This window comes from Lithobates pipiens, unplaced genomic scaffold (genome assembly GCF_037356315.1).
Source record: "Lithobates pipiens isolate NorthernLeopardFrog02 unplaced genomic scaffold, aLitPip1_a1.2 Scaffold_13, whole genome shotgun sequence".
Lineage (NCBI taxonomy): Eukaryota > Metazoa > Chordata > Amphibia > Anura > Ranidae > Lithobates > Lithobates pipiens.
Genome location: NW_027507718.1, coordinates 546875033 through 546897304, shown reverse-complemented (window position 1 = coordinate 546897304; position 22272 = coordinate 546875033). Strand labels below are relative to the sequence as shown.

Sequence of the window (22272 nt, the reverse complement as noted above, 5' to 3'; positions counted from 1 at the left end):
CCTGTGACATCGTAAGGGGTCGGGGTCACCATGTGACATCAACCCATGTAACATCCACCGAAGACCCCGCCCCTTGTCCCTATATAAGTCGCCGCGTGCCCGGTCCCCGTCATTGTGAGCGGAGGATCCGATGAGGCAACATCTGAAGAAGAAGAAGAACGGAAGGCGGCGGCGGCGACAGAAGACCGGGCCACCGCCTGTAAAAGAGCTATAAGAAGGCGCAGTGGCCCGGCAGAAGAACCAAAGAGGGGGACAAGACCCCCGAAGTCGGAAGAAGAGGCCGGCGGCGAGGAAGAAAGCCGGGCTCCTCCGCTAGTAAAAGAGCTACAAGAAGATAGCAGAGGAGTCCGGCGAGAAGACCCCCGAATACGGAAGACCCCCGGAGCTGTGCAATAAACTATTTTATCTCGTGTGTTGGTTTTTTTTTGTACTTTTATTTTACAGGTGAATGGGTAGGGGTACATTGTACCCCATACTCATTCACATAGGGTGGGGGGCCGGTATCCGGGGCCCCCTTATTAAAGGGGGCCCCCGGATTCCGATAAGCCCCCCGCCCGCAGACCCCAACAACCAACGGCACAAGGTGGTGCATGGGGACGCGCGGCCCCCCCTTCCCCAAGGCACCCCCCATGTTGAGGGCACGTGGCCTGGTATGGCTCAGGAGGGGAGGGGGGGCGCTCGCTCGCCCCCCCCCCCTTTCCTGGCCGACTGGGTAGCGTGCTCGGACAAGGGTCTGATGTGGACCTGGGGGGACCCCCACGCCGATTTTTTTTCGGCCTTGGGGTTCCCCTTTAAGTCCATACCAGGCGGCGGGGCCAGCGACGTCTCCTTCGCGGGCCCCGCCTACCTGGAGACCCGTTCGAAATGAGCGGACTTTTCTCCGGGCGGGAAAAGTCCGCTCATTTCAAAAGTACAGCAGACTGGCACACACACGGCCGGATTGTCCGCCGAAATGCGAGTCCGGCGGGAAGATTGGAGTGTAAAACTACATTCTAAGTCCGCCGTACTTTCGGGTCAAAAAAGTATGCCGGAGGCTACACACGGGGGGGATTGCTTGGCGGACGTCAGTTTGCCGGACTTTTCCACCCGCTTGTTTGATCGTGTGTACGTGGTATTACAATCACTTTAAGGCTCTAACAATCTTCCTATTCCTTTGCTCAAACGTATTCTTTGAATCCAACCAAAGACTAAAACACTCTATTTGTGTTAATAGTTTATATTATTCCATGATATGAATGGAGAGAGGTGATTGTGTTTTTTTTGTAGATTGTTTCTCCTAATAGGTGAAATGTCGCTGTGTCTCTCCATGTGAAGTCGTCTTTGTATTATTACGAGGCTCGCCCTGTAATCTGACTTTCAGTTTCGTTTCTCCTCTTCTGGTGAAGTCGCTGGAATGTCCCGTCTGAGTTCTTATATTGATCTTCTCATCCTGATCCCTGGACTCAGCTACTGCTGGGGGTTGTATGGAGTGTGGGATACATTGTGACCCTCTGGAGAGAAGAGCAGACCAAGGCCTGGTCAGTACTGGGATCTGAGTGACAGGTAATACATACCTGGGGGGGTTATACTGAGGGGGGGGGGAGGGGGGCAGGGCAGGACTTACCATTGGGCTTGACTGGGCTCAAGCCCATGGGCCCCACCCAATAGGGGGCCCCGCCAAGATACATAGCCGAGTGTACCTGGCTCGACTCCGCTCACAGTTATGCCCAGTCCCGCCCTATGGTGGACATAACACAGGGACTGGGCATGACTGTGAGCCGAGCCGAGTACACTCGACTACTATCGGCTCCGCTCAGGACTGCGAGAGGATCCGAGAGCCACCGAGATACACAGGACTCTGTATCTCGGCAGCACCATTTTTAAACTTCAAGACTGCAATGACAAGACTGCAATGACAAGGCTGAAAATGGACACTGGACAAGGCTGCAGATGGACACTGATAAGGCTGCATTGATAGGCATTTAAAATTAAGTTTTTTTCCTTAAACTTCCCTCCTAAAAGTTTTATCCTTATAATTCCCTCCTAAACTTGGGGTGCGTGTTATATGCCAGCACGTGTTATACGCCGATTAATATGGTAATGTATAGAAGGTAGAGCCCGAAAGTGACTCAAGCCCAGGGGCCCCCACCACCCTGAGTCCCGCCCTGGAGGGGGGTTATACTGCTCCTCACTGATTTATACTATTATTATTATTTATTTATTCATTTCTTTCCCATTCTGCATTTCTCTCTTAGACCAAGTAAACTTCCAACTCCTAACCCTTCTGTGCTGTCCCTTTACACCCTAATAGATTATTATTATAATATAAAGGAGGATACAGAAGGTAGAAGATTGTTAGCTCTTCTACCTTCTGTATCCTCCTTTATATTATACTGGATTGTTAGCTCTTCTACCTTCTGTATCCTCCTTTATATTATAATAGATTGTTAGCTCTTCTACCTTCTGTATCCTCCTTTATATTATAATAGATTGTTAGCTCTTCTACCTTCTGTATCTTCCTTTATATTCTAATACATTGTTAGCTCTTCTACCTTCTGTATCCTCCTTTATATTATATAGATTGTTAGCTCTTCTACCTTCTGTATCCTCCTTTATATTCTAATAGATTGTTAGCTCTTCTACCTTCTGTATCCTCCTTTATATTATAATAGATTGTTAGCTCTTCTACCTTCTGTATCCTCCTTTATATTATATAGATTGTTAGCTCTTCTACCTTCTGTATCCTCCTTTATATTATAATAGATTGTTAGCTCTTCTACCTTCTGTATCCTCCTTTATATTATACTAGATTGTTAGCTCTTCTACCTTCTGTATCCTCCTTTATATTATAATAGATTGTTAGCTCTTCTACCTTCTGTATCCTCCTTTATATTATAATAGATTGTTAGCTCTTCTACCTTCTGTATCCTCCTTTATATTATAATAGATTGTTAGCTCTTCTACCTTCTGTATCCTCCTTTATATTATACTAGATTGTTAGCTCTTCTACCTTCTGTATCCTCCTTTATATTATAATAGATTGTTAGCTCTTCTACCTTCTGTATCCTCTTTTATATTATACTAGATTGTAAGCTCTTCTATCTTCTGTATCCTCCTTTATATTATAATAGATTATTAGCTCTTCTACCTTCTGTATCCCCCTTAACTGTGCCTATCAGTGCCCTCAGTGCCTCATCAACAGTGCTACCCATCAGTGTCACCTACCAGTGCCCATCAATGTCACCTACCAGTGCCCATCAAACCCACCCATCAGGGCCCATCAGTACCATCTTATCAGTGGCCATCAGTGCCCCCTTATCTGTGCCTATCAGTGCCCCCTTATCTGTGCCTATCAGTGCCCCCTTATCTGTGCCTATCAGTGCCCCCTTAACACTTATCAGTGTCACCAATCAGTGCCTCATCAACAGTGCTGCCCATCAGTGTCACCTACCAGTGCCCATCAATGGCACCTATCAGTGCCCATCAGTGTCACCTACCAGTGCCCATCAGTGCCACCTACCAGTGATACCTATCAGTAACACCTATCAGTGCCCATCAAAGAAACCCATCAGGCCCCATCAGTACCATCTTATCAGTGGCCATCAGTGCCCCCTTATCTGGGCCTATCAGTGCCCCCTTAACTGTGCCTATCAGTGCCCACCAGTGCAGCTTATCAGTGCCCCCTTAACTGTGCCCACCAGTGCTGCCTGATCAGCGCATATCAATGAAGGTGAAAAATTAACTGTTTGAAAAATCTTATAACAAACTATTAAACATGATTTTTTCAATGATTTGTCATTCAAAGTGCATCAGCGCTGAAAGCTGAAAATTGGTCTGGGCAGGAGAGGGGGGTATAAACGCCCAGTAAGCAAGTGGATAATGGCTCACCAGTCCCAGAAATACAGAAACAAAGGTCTCATGGTTCAGATGCCAGCTGACTTCTGGATCTGCCTGGAGTAACTCCAGTCCTCAGTACACGGATGCAGGCTTGTAGCAGGTTGATGTGCACACAGGAGCAGCAATGTGCACACCTCAGTCTCCTCGCAGCAAAAAAATAAATTAAAAAAATCCCTCAGTATTCAGTCGGTGAAAATCTCTCTCTCTGTCTCTCTCTCTGTCTCTCTCTGTCTCTCTCTCTGTCTCTCTCTGTCTCTCTCTCTGTCTCTCTCTCTGTCTCTCTCTGTCTCTCTCTCTGTCTCTCTCTCTGTCTCTCTCTGTCTCTCTCTCTGTCTCTCTCTCTGTCTCTCTCTCTGTCTCTCTCTCTGTCTCTCTCTGTCTCTCTCTCTGTCTCTCTCTCTGTCTCTCTCTGTCTCTCTCTCTGTCTCTCTCTGTCTCTCTCTCTGTCTCTCTCTCTCTGTCTCTCTCTCTGTCTCTCTCTGTCTCTCTCTCTGTCTCTCTCTCTCTGTCTCTCTCTCTGTCTCTCTCTGTCTCTCTCTCTGTCTCTCTCTCTGTCTCTCTCTGTCTCTGTCTCTCTCTCTCTGTCTCTCTCTCTCTCTCTCTCCGATAGTCCTTTAACTGCCATAGTAAAGTTTCTTTTCTGAACTTCATCTTCGCCACTTCTAAAAGTTCCCAGGTATGGTATTGTACAGAAGGGAAGAGCACACGTAGGTGGGGTGCAGTGTGGGAATTGTCATTTGCAGATGGTGCTCAATATTTTGGGGGGGCAAACTAACACCAGCCCCCACCGCATGAGACGGACGGCGGCGATTACCCCCTATGACACCCTGGCCAATCGGGGCTTCCTGATTGGCTGGGAGGAGAATGAGGAAGACAATTGCAAATGTAGCACTAACCCCCGAAGGAGCTGCTGGTTTGATTGGGCTTACCGTTACCTTCTTCACCTCGAGTTGCGTCCAGGGGTTTCCATGGTAGATGGCCCAGAAACCTTAGAGACTGACGACAGATCTGCTTAAAAGGATTTTTATTTGCAAAAAACGTAGTTAATGAACAGTCTCTTAGTACAGGATCAGAGGGTTAGGAGGAAAGGTTCAGGTACTCTTAGTGACAAAGTCAATAATGAAGAACTCTCTTACTTTGACTAAATCCAGAGAATAGCCATTCGCAGCTGGATGTGCACTCTAGTTGAATAGTCCCTCTCTCACCAGGCCTAGCAGCCAACAAGGTGCTTAACCACTAGAGATCCGCGCTATAGCCGAATGACGGCTACAGCGCGGACCTCTTTTGCCGGGACTACGTCTATTGACGTCATCCCGTGCAGGAGCGGCACACTCTGTGATCAGCGAGTCTATGAGAATCACCTGATCACCGATCCGAGCAAGGGGTCGATCCCGACCCCTTATCACGTGATCAGCTCTCAGCTAATGACAGCTGATCATGTGACACAACAAAGCCAGTAATCGATCACCGGCGGCCGTGAGAGGGACTTCAGTCCTGATCACGGCCAGCTCATCAGTGCCCACCTGCCCCCTGCCAGTGCCACCTAAATATTAAAAAAGTGCTCCCCATCAGTGCTACCCATCAGTGCCCATAGTGCCACCCATCAGTGCCCACAGTGCCACCCATCAGTACCCACAGTGCCACCTATCAGTGCCCACAATCTGCCTCAACAACAGTGCTGCACCCCAGTGCCACATATCCGTGCCCATCAGTGTCATATACCAGTGCCCATCAGTGCCGCCCATCAGTGCCCAGCAGTGCCACCTATCAGTGCCAATCAGTCCGATCTATCAGTGGTACCTATCAGTGCCCCTTAGTGCCACCCATCAGTGCCATCTTATCTGTGCCCATCTTGGCCCATCAGTGCCGCCTCATCTGTGCCCATCAGTACTGCCTTATCTGTGCCTATCGGTGCCACCTTATCTGTGCCTATTAGTGCCGCCTTAACTGTGCCTATCAGTGCCCACCAGTGCAGCCTATCAGTGCCCATCAGTTCAGCCTATCAGTGCCCACCAGTGCCACCTCATGAGCGCATTTCAATGAAGGAGAAAAATGACCTGTTTGCAAAATTTTATAATAAACTATGAAACATGATTTTTTTATTTTTTTTTATTTTGCATCTTATTTTTGTTTGTTTAGTAAAAAATAAAACTCCCAGCTGTAATTAAATACCACCAAAAGAAAGCTCTATTTGTGGGAAAAAAATGATAAAAATTTCATTTGGGTACAGTGTTGTATGACCGCGCAATTGTCATTCAAAGTGCATCAGCGCTGAAAGCTGAAAATTGGTCTGGGCAGGAGGGGGGTTTAAGTGCCCAGTAAGCAATTGGTTAAATCAGGAACAAGTCTCTGCCACATATGTTGTTGTAGAACACGTAGGTAGCTAGAACTTGTAGAACACTCCTATTCCGACGCGTATCGACACGTGATCATTCCCTGATGAAGTCACGTGACACGTGACGATACGCGTCGGAATAGGAGGAATTAGGACACCGGAAGTGACGTCCGAGATACGAGCGGAACGCTCGGCTGTGCTGTGATATGTAAACTATCTGTTTTTTGTTTACCCTGTTATTCCAACAACTGACGTGGGGACAGTATTTATGTTCCGGGAGTAGGGACACACGGCCTGGACTGTTTGGGATTTTTTTGCCTGCTGTTTACCTTACAGCAGTAAGGTAAGGGGCCACTCCACCTGATGTGTGTTGAACACTGAAGAGGCAAAAGAGTTTGTACACACTGGTTTTCTTGGCACCCTCTACCTGGAGAAGCACCTTATGAATCACGCGTCACTTTACCTTTTTATATAGAGACTTTGCTGTTTACTGTGCTTATGTGCTATAACAGCACTGTGTGATTCACGTGTGTGTCATTAGGGATGGCCGAACAGTTCGCCCGGCGGTCGTTTCACGGCGAATTTCGGCTGTTCGTGGTCCGCCGTTCGGCGGACTATTGGCTCCGTTCGCCCGGCGGACTTCCGTGTTTTTACTGTGTAAAAGAACTTTGACCTGATGACACATCCATCATGGGGTACAGGACAGCCAATTGAGACATGACAGCACATGGACACTCCCCCTAACCTATAAATACACCCGATCCGGCGGCCATTTTACATTCTTTCTTCTGTCACTATAGGGAAAGGTTGCTGTGTGGAGTAGGGAGAGATAAATCTCTAGCTATTTGGTACACAAAAGTTCTTTTCAGGACTGGTATAGGTGTTAGGTGTATATAGGGTTGCTGTGCTACTGATTGTTGCAGCAGCCTGAGTGTCTTTTGTCAGTTTAGAGAAAGGGACAGGACGGTGTGTGCTGCTATTTTAGGGACAGCCAGATTAGTCATCATCATCATCATCATCATCATCATTAGCTGTTACTATCAGGTCCACAAAAGTGCTATTCGAGTAACCAGTTATCGTTCCAGTCTCCTCTGTTTTGTCAGTTTGTATAGGGACAGGAAGGAAGCAGTGTGTCAGGCAGTGAGGGTCAGTTTAATCAGTAGCTGTTACTATTAGTTCCACAAAGGTTCTTTTCAGGACTGGTATCAGTGGTACGGTAATAGGCTTGTACACGTATAATATTCTTTCTTCCAAATATAGAAAGAATATTATACTTGACTGCTGCCCTTCTGCTGCAGTCTGCTAATCATTCACAACTCACTTGTTCCTCAAAGCTCTTTATCAGGACTGGTAACTTGGTCTGTGTAGGGTGCTACAGTACATAGGGTTGAGTGAGGTACAGTCTGCTATTCTATAAGGACTGGTATCGGTCCACAATAGATAGGGTTGAGGTGCACTACTGCTGACCGCTGCCCTATACTGCAGCAGTCCTTCATTGGTATAGGAACTGAGAGTTTTGTCACAGGGTCATTTAAAAAATGACAGGCAGAGGAAGAGGCAGGCCCTTCCGCAGGGGTGGTATACAGGGGTGGGTCATATTTCTACTGGGGCTACTTATTATGAAGGGCTCACACCATCCCCGTGCTATGCTGACATCCTGCTGGGGCTGCTTATTATGAGGGGCTCACACCATGCCTGTGCCAGGCTCATTATGAGGGGCTCCCACCCTCCCTGTGCTATGCTCATTATGAGGGGCTCCCACCATCCCTGTGCTGTGCTGACTTCCTCCTGGGCCTGCTTATTATGAGGGGCTCCCACCATCCCTGTGCTGTGCTGACTTCCTCCTGGGCCTGCTTATTATGAGGGGCTCACACCATCCCTGTGCCAGGCTCATTATGAGGGGCTCCCACCATCCCTGTGCTATTCTCATTATGAGGGGCTCCCACCATCCCTGTGCTATGCTGACTTCCTCCTGGGGCTGCTTACGGTGCAGGTGTCAGTGATGTATATCACAGTGCTGATGTCAGTGCTGTATATCACGGTGCTGCTGTCAGTGCTGTATATCACGGTGCTGGTGTGAGTGCTTTATGTCACGCTGCTGATGTCAGTGCTCTCTATCACGCTGCTGGTGTCAGATGACTCTATCACGGTGCAGGTGTCATTGCTGTATGTCACGCTGCTGATGTCAGTGCTCTCTATCACGGTGTTGCTGTCAATGCTGTATGTCACGGTGCTGGTGTTAATGCTTTATGTCACGCTGCTGATGTCAGTGCTCTCTATCACGGTGCTGGTGTCAGATGACTCTATCACAGTGCAGGTGTCATTGCTGTATGTCACGCTGCTGGTGATCATCTCCTGCACCCTCTTCTTTGCCTACCCTGGTCCCTGACCTTCCCTCTCCTCCATTGCCTTAATGCGCTCCACAGTCCTGAATTGTCAGAACAATTTCCCATATAAAAAAAGAATGCTTGTAGTTGTCGATCCCAAATTCACCTCATACATGTGTTATGTCATTGGCCATGTGGTGGGACTATGTTTGCACAGCTAATAATTATTTTGTGGCTGCAAATTTGACCTAAAGGTTTGCGAAGTTCGCCTCCCATTGAAGTCAATGGGGCCCGCCGCGAACGTTCGGTTTCGCGAACTATCGGCCGCGTTCGCAGTCCACGTTCGCGAAATGTCCCGTCGGAAGTTCGTCCATCACTATGTGTCAATATTGATATAGTTGTTTATTCTATTGTGCTAACTTTTACTGTGGAAAGAGTCTGTTTGCACTGTATGTTTCCACTGGTTTATGCGACTTTGAACTTATGAAGCACTGGACACTTTAATATTGCTTATATATTTTATGTTTTATTTCAGCACTGGACACTTTATTCACTTATTGCTTCATTTTTACAATAGCCGGTTTACACTATTGTGTATTTATATGTAATTTGGTCACCCTAGGAATAAACTATTAAGGGGTTATTATTTCATTAATAGCAAGCACTAGTCACTTTAGATTAATTTATTATTCTTAAGGTAGGGCATCACCATTTATTTGATTTTGATACACGTTTCTCAGTGGTGGGGCTTATACCCCTGTCGGTGTTCTGCTGCAACCTGCCCCTAGTATTAATTTAGGTTTTATATAATAGCGCGGGGATACTTCAATTTTGTCTACGAATATTAATTTGTTTTTGTCACACAAGTGGGTGGGCTCTGCGCCCCAAGTTCACCCTTTTTTTTAAGCCAATTAGAGCCTCAGGCTTTAATCGCGTGCTTAAAAAAAAAAACCATAGGAATCCATGCGTCCGGTGCCCCACATGTAGATTAGGGGGCTGGGCGCAATATACTCCATTTGCAATGAAAGAATTTGTATAGAAACAATGCATAGGCAGTTCACAAATAACCCGGTGAGAAGGCAGCCTGACCGAGAACACTCACCGTTCCGACAGCATGTAGAGAGCAGAAGGCAACCGAACTGACAGCATCTGTAGACAGGAAGAATGGGGCCGGCCCGTCTTATGCCCAAACAGGCAGGCGTCCAGAGAAGTTGTGAGCCCTAAGATTTCCCTCCTTGTCAGGAACCTTTTCCTGCCGCAAGTTCTCTCTCTACAGGGTGGGGTACCTGTCCCTTCTCTACCAACTCGCAAATCCTTACCAAACCTGGGAGCCAGGGCCTTAAATAAGCTCTGCCTGACGCAAAATGGTTGCTGGAGTCACATGGGATGGCAGCATCCAATCGGATAGCTTCCCTAGTGACCCAGGAAACCATAGAGGAACCATGTTCCTCTTGACTTCCTCTCCAGCTGTGGAAAAGCACCGCCCGCAGTGGAGAAAGTAGACTGCACCTGCCGACACACACACACACTCCAGCTGCTGTAGTATCGCTATCATGACAGTTGGGATTCTGTTTGTGATTCAACTTGCTGCTTCTGAATGGCTTTTCCGGGTGTCACACAAGCAGGAAGCAGAACCACACACTGGATCCCATCTGTGATTGTAGAAATGGCATATTGGTGGTTGCCATGCCAAACAGGTAGGAAAAGAATGGGATTCGCTCTTGCCAACCACGGAGGCTGCAGACGGGCCCCCTTGACACCTGCTAGGCCATAGGCTTTCACCTATGTTCCTTGTTGGTGATCTGGCCCTGACCGGGGGGGAAAACAACAAAGCCTTGATTTGTGGTCAGGAAAGGCTTGTTGCACCGATCCAAGCCGGAGGCTTTGGAAACTCCCCACTGGTACTCGGTGCTTAGGAGCAGTGACGGGACAAGGTCATCCAGAGCCCAGGGCAAAGATGCCAAACTGCGCCCCCCTTTCCCTTAGGGTTAGGGTCAGGGTGCCCCCTACCCCTGCAATAAACCATTGCGCCAGGGGCAGCCGTCCCTCCTGCCCACCCCTTGTCCCGGCCCTGCTTAGGAGCAGGCATCTAAGAGCACCAATTCAAAAGTGTGGGTGAACCCGAAGGAACGGACACCGCTCAAACTGCCCCGGGATGTTCACGGTGTGTGGCCTCATTGGAGTCTGCTCCAGCCCCACCCCCTGATGCGTTTCACCCTGCCCACCGAGGCTCGGTTACAGAAGTGTGACCAAGCATCAGTGGGCGGGGCAAAATGTGTTAGCCCTTGTACACAGGGTCGGACATTCCGACAACCATATAGATTTTGTCCGAAACTGTTGCATACACACGGTCGGACGAAGTTGTCGGAAAATCCGATCGTTCAGAACGTGATGACGTTATTTCGTTACGATGGGACTACATTCAGGCTAGTAGCCAATAGCTTTGGTGTAGGAATTTGATCTGAGCATGCGTGGCACTTTGTCCGATCGGAATTCTCTACACATGATCGGAGTATGTCCGATCGGATCATGTTGTCGGAAAGTTTTATAACCAAGCTGGAAAACTTGGCCCGTCGGATATTCTGACGGAAACAGTCCGATGGAGCCCACACACGATTATCCGACAACGTGGTCCGATCTGACTTTTTCCGTCGGAAAGTCCGACCGTGTGTACAAGGGCTAACGGGGCTTGGCCGGCGCAGTGTCAGCTGAGGCCATATACAATGACCGGGTTGAGTAAAGACTTGAATTGGAATTCAGAGAGGTTGTAAAACGATTCTGAGCCTCTCAGCATTAAGCAAACCACGAGGCACCACCCACCGTATATGGCCACTCTTTGACTTTCATCTCTCTCTCTCTCTTGTTTACAGACGGAGATAATGGCATCAGTTGACTGGAGAAAGGAGCTGAATTGTTCCATCTGTCTGAGCACTTATAAAGATCCTGTAAACCTTATGTGCGGACACGACTACTGCCGGGAGTGTATTGGTGAGGCGCTAGACACGCAGGGGCAGCCTGGGGGTTACTTCTGTCCTCAATGCAGAACAAAGTTTCAAAGCAGGCCTGCACTGCATAAAAACATTTTTCTTCGGAACATGGTAGAGAATTTGTCACCTGCTCAGCTAGACAAGGAGAAGTCTGGGATTTTGTGCACGCACTGCATCCACGCCCCAGTACTCGCTGTCAAATCCTGTCTGCTGTGTGAAGTTCATTTGTGTGAAGGCCACGTGAAAGTCCACAGCGTGGCTGGAGAGCATGTCCTATCTGACCCCACCGCTTCCCCGGAGAACCGGAAGTGCGAACTTCATAAAAAGATGCTGGAGTATTTCTGCATCAAGGACTCCACCTGCGTCTGCGTGTATTGTCTGATCGGGGAGCACGCAGGCCATGACAAGGAGCTTCTGGATGAGGCCTACGAGAAGAAAAAGAAGGAAATGGCCGATGCTCTTAGTAAGTTGAAGACAAAGAAAGAGGAGACTGAAAAGAAAGTCAAGAGTCTGCAGGAAGAGAAGAGAAAAGTGGAAGAGAAATCAGCTGGGGACACCGAGAGAGTCTCTGCCCTGTTCGGGGACCTCCAGACACGACTGGAAGACCTAGAGAAGAGGTTCCGGGGCGAGATCACCAAACAGGCAAAGAAGGCCTTGCATGTGTCCGATCTGATCCAGAAGCTTGAACGAAAGAAGGATGAACTGTCCAGGAAGATACATCACATTGAGGAACTGTGTAACATGACCGACCCACTGGCTGTCCTAATGAAATCAGATTTAGGTAACCTATGTGATACCGAGGAGGAAGGTGATGAAGACGTAGAGAGACATAATAGACCCCTACAGGATGGAGATCTGGATGTGGTTGGGATCTCACAAACATTACACCACATATCTGATCTGATAACAGGGGTAGATGCATGTTTCTATACGAACACAACCATAGACATCCTACTGGATGGAAACACAGCTGGTGAACATCTATGTATATCAAACGACAGAAAAATGGCATCCTGGTCTTCTTCCCAGAAGTACCCAGAAACCCCGGAGAGATTTCAGTGTCCTCAGGTGATAAGCAGTCAGAGTTTCTCCTCAGGGCGACATTGCTGGGAAGTGGATGTGGAGGAATCGGCTATGTGGAAAATCGGGATGTGCTACCACAGTATACATAGGAAGTTATGGCCCCAGGTACTAATCGGGCATAATAACAAGTCCTGGTGTTTGCAGAGGAGTGAGGGTGGTAACAGGTACGCAGTGGTACATGACAGTGCAGAGGTCCAGTTACCAGCCGATATCTCCAGTAACAGAATCAGGATATGTCTGGATTATGAGGCCGGGAAGTTGTCCTTTCATGAACTGTGTGTCCCCATCCGACACCTCCACACCTTTACTGTCATCTTCATTGAGCCCCTCCATGCTGTTCTATGGGTAGGGTCAGGTTATGTAAAATTGATAGGGGGTGCAAAATAGGGTTGCCACCTTTTCTTCAAGCCAAACCCGAACACTTTAGCGGCTGTGTTTTTTTTTTTAGGGGGGGGGGTATACGCTATAAGAGTATAAAAGACCTGGGACACATTTGGTGGCCTGAAAGAGAGTAGTAATTTGGCGCATAGCTCACCGCAGCAAACAGTGCGCGTGGCTGAATTGTGAGTGTTCTGCACGGAATGCAGGGGTCAGATTTGTCCTGGGGAGAGGGCTAGTGCTAGTAGGGGGGTGGGGAGAATTAGATATGTGCTGGGGGGCAGTGGCGGCTGGTGCTCACATTTGTTTTGGGGGGGGGGGGGCGCAAACAAACTGAAAAATTATGAAAAAAATCCATCAATTGCAGCCTCACTGTGCCCCATAAAATGCAGCCACTGTGCCCCATAAAATGCAGCCACTGTGCCCCATAAAATACAGCCACTGTGCCCCATAAAATGCAGCCACTGTGCCCCATAAAATGCAGCCACTCTGCCCCATAAAATGCAGCCACTGTGCCCATAACAGCAGCCTCACTGTGCCCCATAAAATACAGCCACTGTGCCCCATAAAATACAGCCACTGTGCCCCATAAAATGCAGCCACTGTGCCCATAACATGCAGCCTCTGTGCCCATCATATGCTGCCACTCTGCCCATCATATGCAGCCACTCTGCCCATCATATGCAGCCTGTAGGGGGGTGGGGAGAATTAGATATGTGCTGGGGGGCAGTAGCGGCTGGTGCTCAAATTTTTTTTTTTGGGGGGGGGGGGGGGGGGGGCGCAAACAAACTGAAAAATTCTGAAAAAAAAATCCATCAATTGCAGCCTCACTGTGCCCCATAAAATACAGCCACTGTGCCCCATAAAATGCAGCCACTGTGCCCATAACTTGCAGCCTCTGTGCCCATCATATGCAGCCACTCTGCCCATCATATGCAGCCTCTGTGCCCATCATATGCAGCCTCTGTGCCCATCATATACAGCCTTTTTGCCCATCATACAGCTTCTGCCAATCATACAGCCTCTGTGCCCATCATATGCAGTCTCTGTGCACATCATACGGCCTCTGTGCTCATCATATGCAGCCTGTGCCCATATGTGCTGGGGGCACTTGGGGGGGGGTCAGATATGTGCTGGGGGGGGCGCTTTGAGAGGGAAGAGGGCCAGGGCAAGAGGGAGGGGTAGGATATGTGCTGGAGGGGTGCTTTGGGAAGGAAGAGAGATCGTGCAAGGAGGGGTTGGCAGATTTCAAATCCAATCCACACTACTACCATATCTTCCCCCTGCCAAAGCCCTCCCAGCACATATCCTCCTAACCCAGTGATGGTGAACCTTGGCACCCCAGATGTTTTGGAACTACATTTCCCATGATGCTCAACTACACTGCAGAGTGCACGAGCGTCATGGGAAATGTAGTTCCAAAACATCTGGGGGCGCCAAGGTTCGCCATCACTGTCCTAACCCCTCAATCACTCCACATATTTTCTACCTTGTCCTCCTTTCCAGCCGCTCTCTCCCCCTCCCTCCTCCATCTACAGAGCATAATAAAAACTTTCCTGACCTGATATCAGCACGTCCCTGCTCCCCTCCTCCTTGTGTGTGTACAGAACTAAGAAGGAGGAGGAGGGGAGGAGCTTTGATACACTGACACACTCTGCTCTGCTAAACCAAGCTACTGTCAGGGAGAGGGGAGACGTGTCACTCCGTGCAGTCCATGCGAATGATGTGTCCGGGTCTGGGGCAGAAGTAAACCCGAACACATCATTCAAAAACCCGACTGTCCAGGAGAAACCCGTACAGGTGGCAACCTAGGTGCAAAATACTAGAAATCTCCCAAGAAAAGGAGATTCATGGAAAGTTGGGTAATGTGGTCTTTTGGGCTGTATAGGCAGGGAGTGCATATATTGTAAGGTGAAGGGTGTTCAGTCAGGCAGTGTAGTCAGGACAGGAAGTGTAGTCTTGCTGAAAAGTGGGCAGCAGTGCAGTGGGAGTGGGGGGGGGGGGGGGTGTACAGACAGGCAGTGAATATAATGTGGAGGGTGTTTAGTCAGGCAATGTGGTCAGGGTGGAGAGGGTTTAGTCAGGCTATGTGGTCAGGGTGGAGGGGGTGCAGACAAGGGCTGGATTTAGAGCATCATGTGCTTGGTGCTGAGGATTTTGGTGGACCTTTTACTGGGCACCCTTCTGTGTTTCTAAGAGCCCGTGTTGGCATGCGCCCAAACTCTAAAGGGTGCATGCCAACTAGGGAAGCCTGGCATTTGACTTTCCGGGTTGCCGTAAGGGCCATGCACTCTGAGCTGAAAGAGTGCAGCCGAGAGGGCCTAATACTATGGAAGCCCCAGAATTCTGCAAGAGCCCTGCACTGGCGTGCCCCGGGCTTCCATTAGGACAGCTCATGCGGTGCCCATTATCAATCCCACCACCCTGCCCAGGCGGTGCATGCGGAATGCAGAGCCCATCAAGGGAGAACTCTGTTGGCTTTTCATGAGCAGTGTGTTCTTTTTGGGTGGCTGGGCCTATATAAAGTTAGGGGCCTGGAGCTGCAGCTCCAATAGCCCCTACGTTAATCCAGCCCTGGGTGCAGACAGGCAGTGTGGTCATGATAAAGGGGGTATAGTCAGACCGTGTGGTCATGTTGGAGGGGTGCAGGCAGGCAATGTGGTCAGGATAAAAGGGGTGCAGGCAGGCAATGTGGTCAGGATGGGGGGGTGCAGGCAGGCAATGTGGTCAGGATGGGGGGGTGCAGGCAGGCAATGTGGTCAGGATAAAAGGGGTGCAGGCAGGCAATGTGGTCAGGGTGGGGGGGTGCAGGCAGGCAATGTGGTCAGGGTAGAGGGGATGCAGGCAGGCAATGTGGTCAGGGTGGAGGGGGTGCAGGCAGGCAATGTGGTCAGGATAATGGGGGTGCAGGCATGCAGTGTGGTCAGGGTGGAGGGGGTACAGGCAGGCAATGTGGTCAGGATAATGGGGGTGCAGGCATGCAGTGTGGTCAGGGTGGAGGGGGTACAGGCAGGCAATGTGGTCAGGATAATGGGGGTGCAGGCATGCAGTGTAGTCAGGGTGGAGGGGGTACAGGCAGGCAATGTGGTCAGGATAGTGGGGGTGCAGGCATGCAGTGTGGTCAGGGTGGAGGGGGTACAGGCAGACACGTTATACAGTCCAGATGTAAGCTGTATGAAATTGTCATGTAGTGTTATATGGGAACACACACGGCCTTTGAAAAATAAAGTCTCTTCTTTTGTTAATTATGCACTGTGCTTGTCGGATTGTCTTTTTTTCTTTTTTTTTTTTTTTACTGTACTTGCAAATATCTTATTAAACAATAATGGTGTTAAAAATATAATACCTCAGCTTTGGCACTACAAAGAGGACCCGTCTTAGTAGTAGATCTCCATGCACAGTACTATTCTGCTGAGACATTTAGGCTGTGCTCTTGGGTTGGAGAGAGTTTTACTCTCCTAACTATTCTATTCTGTCTGGTTTGTGTTATGTATAATACAGGCACGGTACGGGTTCAGGACCTACACATAGATGTACATGCAGATCATGGTAAAGGTTGTTTCCTATCAGAGTCTAACACATGGCTTTGCTGGTATTGTATCCCTTGATAACCAATGCCTTATTCATCTCCTGTACCACAAAGTGCTCTATATGCTCTTATATCTTGTAAAACCAATAAACTGTTATTTATCAAATAAAAATGTGTTACTTCTTTTCGGTAAATGTAATTTATGAATGTGTTCAGGCCCGGACTGGCCATGGGGCAAACCGGGCACTTGCCCGGTGGACCGGCGACGCCGGGGGCCGCCAGTCCTTGCGGGGCCCAAGGCAGCTGGGCTGCTGTTTGAGCCCACGCTGCTCCCCCAGCTGGCTGGGGGACGGAAATATGAAGGGGGAGGAGCTAGATGAGACACCTACGGCCTCGCCCATATAGGTCAGCCGTCGGTGCCGGTGGGGCGTGACTGCGAAGGGGGGAGGAGTTACAGCAGACACCATGGAGCTGACCGGTAAGAGAAAACGTGAGTGCAGCCCCCCCCCCCCCCCGTAATCTGGATAGGAGCAGCAGTGGGGGCTGCATATAGAACAATCATTCTCTCCATCTTCCTCCTGCAGTCTCTGAATACATGCGAGAGGTAGAGGAGAAGCACTCTGAGACTGCAGGAGGAAGGTGGAGAGAATGATTCTTCTATATACAGTCTCCCCCACTGCTCCTCCTATCCTGCTTCTCTCTGCCACCCCACCCCCCCTCCATGCTCTCCACATTCCCCCATGCTCTCCGCCACCCCCCCCCCCCCTGCTCTCCACATTCCCCCATGCTCTCCGCCACCCCCCCCCCTGCTCTCCACATTCCCCCATGCTCTCTGCCCCCCCCCCCGTGCTCTCCACATTCCCCCTGGAGAGCAGGGCAATAGGAGGCTGCCGCTGCCGTGTTGACCTGTGGAGAGCAGGGGAATGCGAGGCCACCGCCAAGCAGGGGAAGCCGCCGGTGAAGCGAGGGGGTAAGTGCTACCGACCAGGGGGGTGTCTGTGGTATACTGTTTGCCACCCCCCCCCAACACAAATTACCACCGGCTGCCACTGTCAGGAACACTGTTTCTGGCTGCACTGGTCTGGTGACACTGAGGCTCCTGGCAGCAATCAGTAACACTGTTGCTGGCTTACACTGGTGTGGTGAGACTGAGCCTGCTGTGGTGGTGATCGGGAACACTATAGCTGGCTGCACCGGTCAGTGACATTGGGACTGGTGTATCCGAGATCATGAACACTGTTTCTAGCTTACACTGGTCTGGTGACACTGGGACTGGTGTGGTGGCAATCAGGAACACTGTGGCTGGCTTACACTCATCTGGTGACACTGGGGCTGTTGTGTTTGGTGATCAGGAACACTGCTGCCTGCTAACACTGGTCCGGGGACACTGTACAAGTGTGGCGGTCCTTAGAAGCACTGTTGGTGGCTTACACTGGTCTGGTGACACAGGGACTCATGTGGCGGGGACCAGGGACAGGGTTGATGGCTTATGTTGGCCATAGAAGATGGTGCCGCTCAAATCCCTCCCGTGGGGCTATTGTGTTCTCCTGGTGGGGGGCGATGCGGGGAGTTGTCCCAGCCAGGAAAACACAGTGATTAATGCTAGCCGTTATAGCCGCTGGCAATAATCACATAAAAAAATCTGACATGCTGGTTGTATTCAAGTCTATTGATGGATGGACTTGGGTACAATCAGCCTGCCCATATATGAAATGAATCTCGGCCGCTCCGTGCTAAACTGGCCAAGATTTGAACCATCCGGTGACTGAAAGTGGTCTTATGTGGTAGTGATCAGCAACACTGGTACTGACTCCACTGGCTCTGGTCACATCTAATCCAGGGTGACCACATTTCCAAACTGTCATTCAGGGACACCCCCACCTCCCCAAAAATCATCTTGTGCTGTAACGAATCACAGCACAGCCGGGGCGCTGGGTGCCTGCTCTACCCAAAAGCACCATTCGCACCCCAAAAAAAAAGGCAGCCGCGTCGCCACTTTACGCACTGACAGTACTTGTCCTGGCTGGCCGAGACCCATTTTACCTTGTTCCAACACTGGCTCAGTGACTAGACACAAGGAGTGGGATTTATAATGTAGCGCCGGCTCCTGAAGAGCACACACTATGTTTTTGAAATTTAAGGTTAAACCTGAACTGCAGTTTGGTTTGGGTATAATTATTCCAAATTTTGACCTTAGCATCAGTCGTACTGGACTATAGGGTGTTCAGCCTGGCCATAGGGGGCACTGTCTTTTCTGGCAGGAATGGAACCACAGTCTGGTTGGGTGCTTTAAGGTTACTTTCTCTCAGAGCCCGCCCAGTAGGAGTGTCACTCTTGCTGTGCTTTCTGGGAAGGGGTACTTAAGATGCAGATGTCACGTGGTTCGGGGGTTTCCGGTCCAGAAAGTATGTTCTGACTCCATGGTCCTGGTCCTCCTGACCAGCCCCCAGGAAGGCTATGGCCTGGGGTGCAGATCCACCCAACTTTATGTCTTGGGGCTGGCTAGCCTGAGGCAATGAAACTAAAGAAAGGATTCCGAGGTGGTCCGGTGCCGTCTCCGGTTGTGGAGAGGCCCAGCGACTTTGTAGCTATCCAGGGAAGGACTCTTCAGAAGAAGAAGAGGTACGGGCTGGATTCTTAGCAAGAGCCTGGTGTGGCTGTGGGACCTAAGTGAATCCAATTTCGTGGGTATCGCCAAACCGGCTGAAAGATCCAGGTATCACACGAGTGTTCTACAAGTTCTAGTTTCCTACGTGTTCTACAACAACGTCTGTGGCAGAGACTTGTTCCTGAGTAAGCACCTTGTTGGCTGTTAGGCCTGGTGAGAGAGGGACTATACAACTTGAGTGAACATCCAGCTGTGAATGGCTACTCTCTGGATTTAGTCAAAGTAAGAAAGTTCTTCATTATTGACTTTGACACAAACATTTCTTCCTAACCCTCTGATCCTATACTAAGAGACTGTTCGTTAACTAAGTTTTTTTTTGCAAATAAAATCTGTCGTCAGTCTCTAAAGTTACTGGGCCATCTACTATGGGAAACCCCTAGACGTAAATCGAGAAGAAGAAGGTAACGGTAAGCCCAATCAAACCAGCAGGTCCATCGGGGGTAAGTGCTACAATAATTTCTCCAATCACAAGCAGGGGGCGGGGATTGTGCCTCTCCAGACATTCCCGGCCAGGACAAGTACTGTCAGTGAGTAAAGCGGCGATGTGGAGGCCTTTTTTGGAGGCATCAGATTGGCCCGGGGGGGGGGGGGGGTCAGTTTTATTCCAGGACACTGTATTGTCCTGGAATAAAGGGTCTGGGACAGACCTACAAAATGCGGAACTGTCCCGGGCAATCCGGAACATGGGGTCACCCTAATCCAATTCTATCAGAGCACCCAACAAATGTCCAAGAGAGAAGGTAATTCATATTCCAAGGTATAAACTGTAATATATATATTTATAAAGTCCATCAAAAAAAATCTTCCAAATGTGAGACAAGCAGAACCCAAAATGTACAAAATCCAATTGGGTTGGTGGATGAAAGGGTAAGTCCATGGCATCAGTCTTGAGGAAATGGAATGGGAGGCTCTGGGTAGAACTAGAGTCCAGAGGTGGGAGACCAGAGGTTGATAGATCCAAGGTAGGCTGAATTCTGGGGATGTATAGATGACATTTGTTCAGGAAGCATGACGAGTTGGCATGGTGTGACAGGACAATGTCTAGTTTATCTTTGCATAGCAGGCTCAGCATGCTCAGCAGGCTCACTTTGATGTTGGCAATGGTTCGTAGGGTAGTGGGGGTCTGTGACAGACGTAGTCGGGACAGAGGCTGTTGGAGGGGACAGAATGCCAGCCTCTTGCCTTGTGATTATGGGCCCTCGCATTTGGGGGAACGGTGCTCTTTGTGAGCTGTATGCCTGGGGACCCCTGAGGCGGTGTTACTTGGATTCGGATCCATGCCCCCCCCCAAGACACACAGACTCTGGATATGTATTTGCCATATTAGCAATAGACTGAATCACACTGTTGGGACACAAACTGTTAGATGCTAAATGTCATCAACTCCAGCCACCTGTCTGTTGTGTAAATGAGTCTAGTCTGGCATTGTTGTTTGTGCTAATTAACCCTGTGTTTATGTTTATGGTAATGTGTATTGAATAGCCATCAGTGAGCTAGGAGACGTAAAGTCTTACCCTGAAAAGTCCTATCTCTTAGCCCTTGTACACACGGTCGGACATTCCGACGGAATGTGTCCGATCGGACTGTTTTGTCGGATATTCCGACTGTGTGTGGTCTCCATCGGACTGTTTCCGTCGGAGTATCCGACGGACCAAGTTTTCCAACTTGTTGGTAAAATTTTCCGACAAAATGCTCCGATCGGACATACTCCGATCATGTGTAGAGAATTCCGATCGGACAAAGTGCCACGCATGCTCAGATCAAATTCCTAGACCAAAGCTATTGGCTACTAGCCTGAACATAGTCCCATCGTAACTAAATAACGTCATCACGTCGGATTTTCCGACAACTTTGTCCGACCGTGTGTATGCAACAGTTTCGGACAAAATCGGTCTGATTTAATCTGACGGATTTGGTTGTCGGAATCTCAGACCGTGTGTACAAGGGCTTAGACAACTAGTCTGGGTCAATGGTTAGATAATTAGCTCATGCTAATTAGGTTAGGTTTTAGTCATCCTACTGTATATATTTGTGGAACATCTCAAATAAAAGGATTGCTGATGTCCTCCAAGACTGGTGTCGTCTAGTCCTTGGGGGTTCCTATAGCCAGATCCATTGGACTCGTGTTCCATGACTTAGGAAGCGGTATATAGACGGAAACACTCAAGCGGAATGTGGGGGACATTCCGTCACAGGGTCCACTGCTTTAGGATGGCCCTCCTGACTGTCATAAAGCAGGGAGCAAGCTAGGCTTTGCTACGTTGGAGAGTCACACCCTGAGCCTTTGGTAAACCTAACAAATATCTGTTTCCACAGCCAAACAAGAATTCTGGAATAACCTTAACTGCTCTTAAAATTGTCACCTCCCCCTCCTACTACATAGATATGTATACTTACCTATTTTCGGGGCAGTCCAATCCAGTCACATGATTTCCTCAGTGTCAGCCAGTGCTGGCTGCAGGGGAGAAGAGGGAGTGTTCACTAATGGCTAGTAAAGTCTAGAGTGGTGGCACTCCCCCCCCCTTAGACTCCTATGGCCCATCATTTGTTAGCACTCCCTCCTCTTCCCTGCAGTGGGGACGGGCTGACACAGGGGAGCCGGATCACAAGACGGGACCAGAGCAGCCTGAAAATAGGTAAGTCTATACAGTACATCGTTCTTACGTAGGTTAGTCAGCACAGATGTTAGGAGGAGGGAGGGGATCATTTTAAGAGTAGTTACAGTTATCCAGAAAATTCCACTTTAATGACAATTCATTCATAGCACAACAAAGCCAACGCTTTTTTGTAGGCCAAACACACTCCCTCTGCATCAGGGCCACACAACAAACACAAATACGAAGGTCATAAATATATTTTTTTTAAAATGATGCCGTGTGGTTTTCCCACACCACGGGTGTAGCACAGTGTAAACGCCCTGAAATGATAGACGATATCTCAAAGACCGGACAATATTACATTGTGGTTAGTTCTCCAATATGTCTGGAACAACCTACCTGCTGCGTTCATTCAAAATACTGCGTGCAAGTCTACCTAGGAGAATCGATGCCGGTTTGAAGGCAAAGGGGCGGTCACAGCAAATGCTGATT

General features: G+C 49.2%; 2 protein-coding genes across 2 annotated transcripts in view; both read left to right on the top strand.

The window, feature by feature from the left end:
- The first annotated feature begins 1379 nt into the window (after positions 1-1379).
- Positions 1380-14987, top strand: LOC143975810 (E3 ubiquitin/ISG15 ligase TRIM25-like). The gene is made up of 2 exons (XM_077478361.1): positions 1380-1517; positions 11409-14987. The coding sequence occupies exons 1-2, from the start codon at positions 1464-1466 to the stop codon at positions 12993-12995; spliced, it is 1641 nt and encodes a 546-aa protein (XP_077334487.1). The 5' UTR covers positions 1380-1463; the 3' UTR covers positions 12996-14987.
- LOC143975811 (E3 ubiquitin/ISG15 ligase TRIM25-like) overlaps positions 1401-22272 on the top strand; it is a 57751-nt gene continuing 36879 nt past the window's right edge. Inside the window, exon 1 of the mRNA XM_077478363.1 lies at positions 1401-1542. The gene's annotated coding sequence lies outside the window, so the exon portion shown is untranslated. The remainder of the gene's footprint in view (positions 1543-22272) is intronic.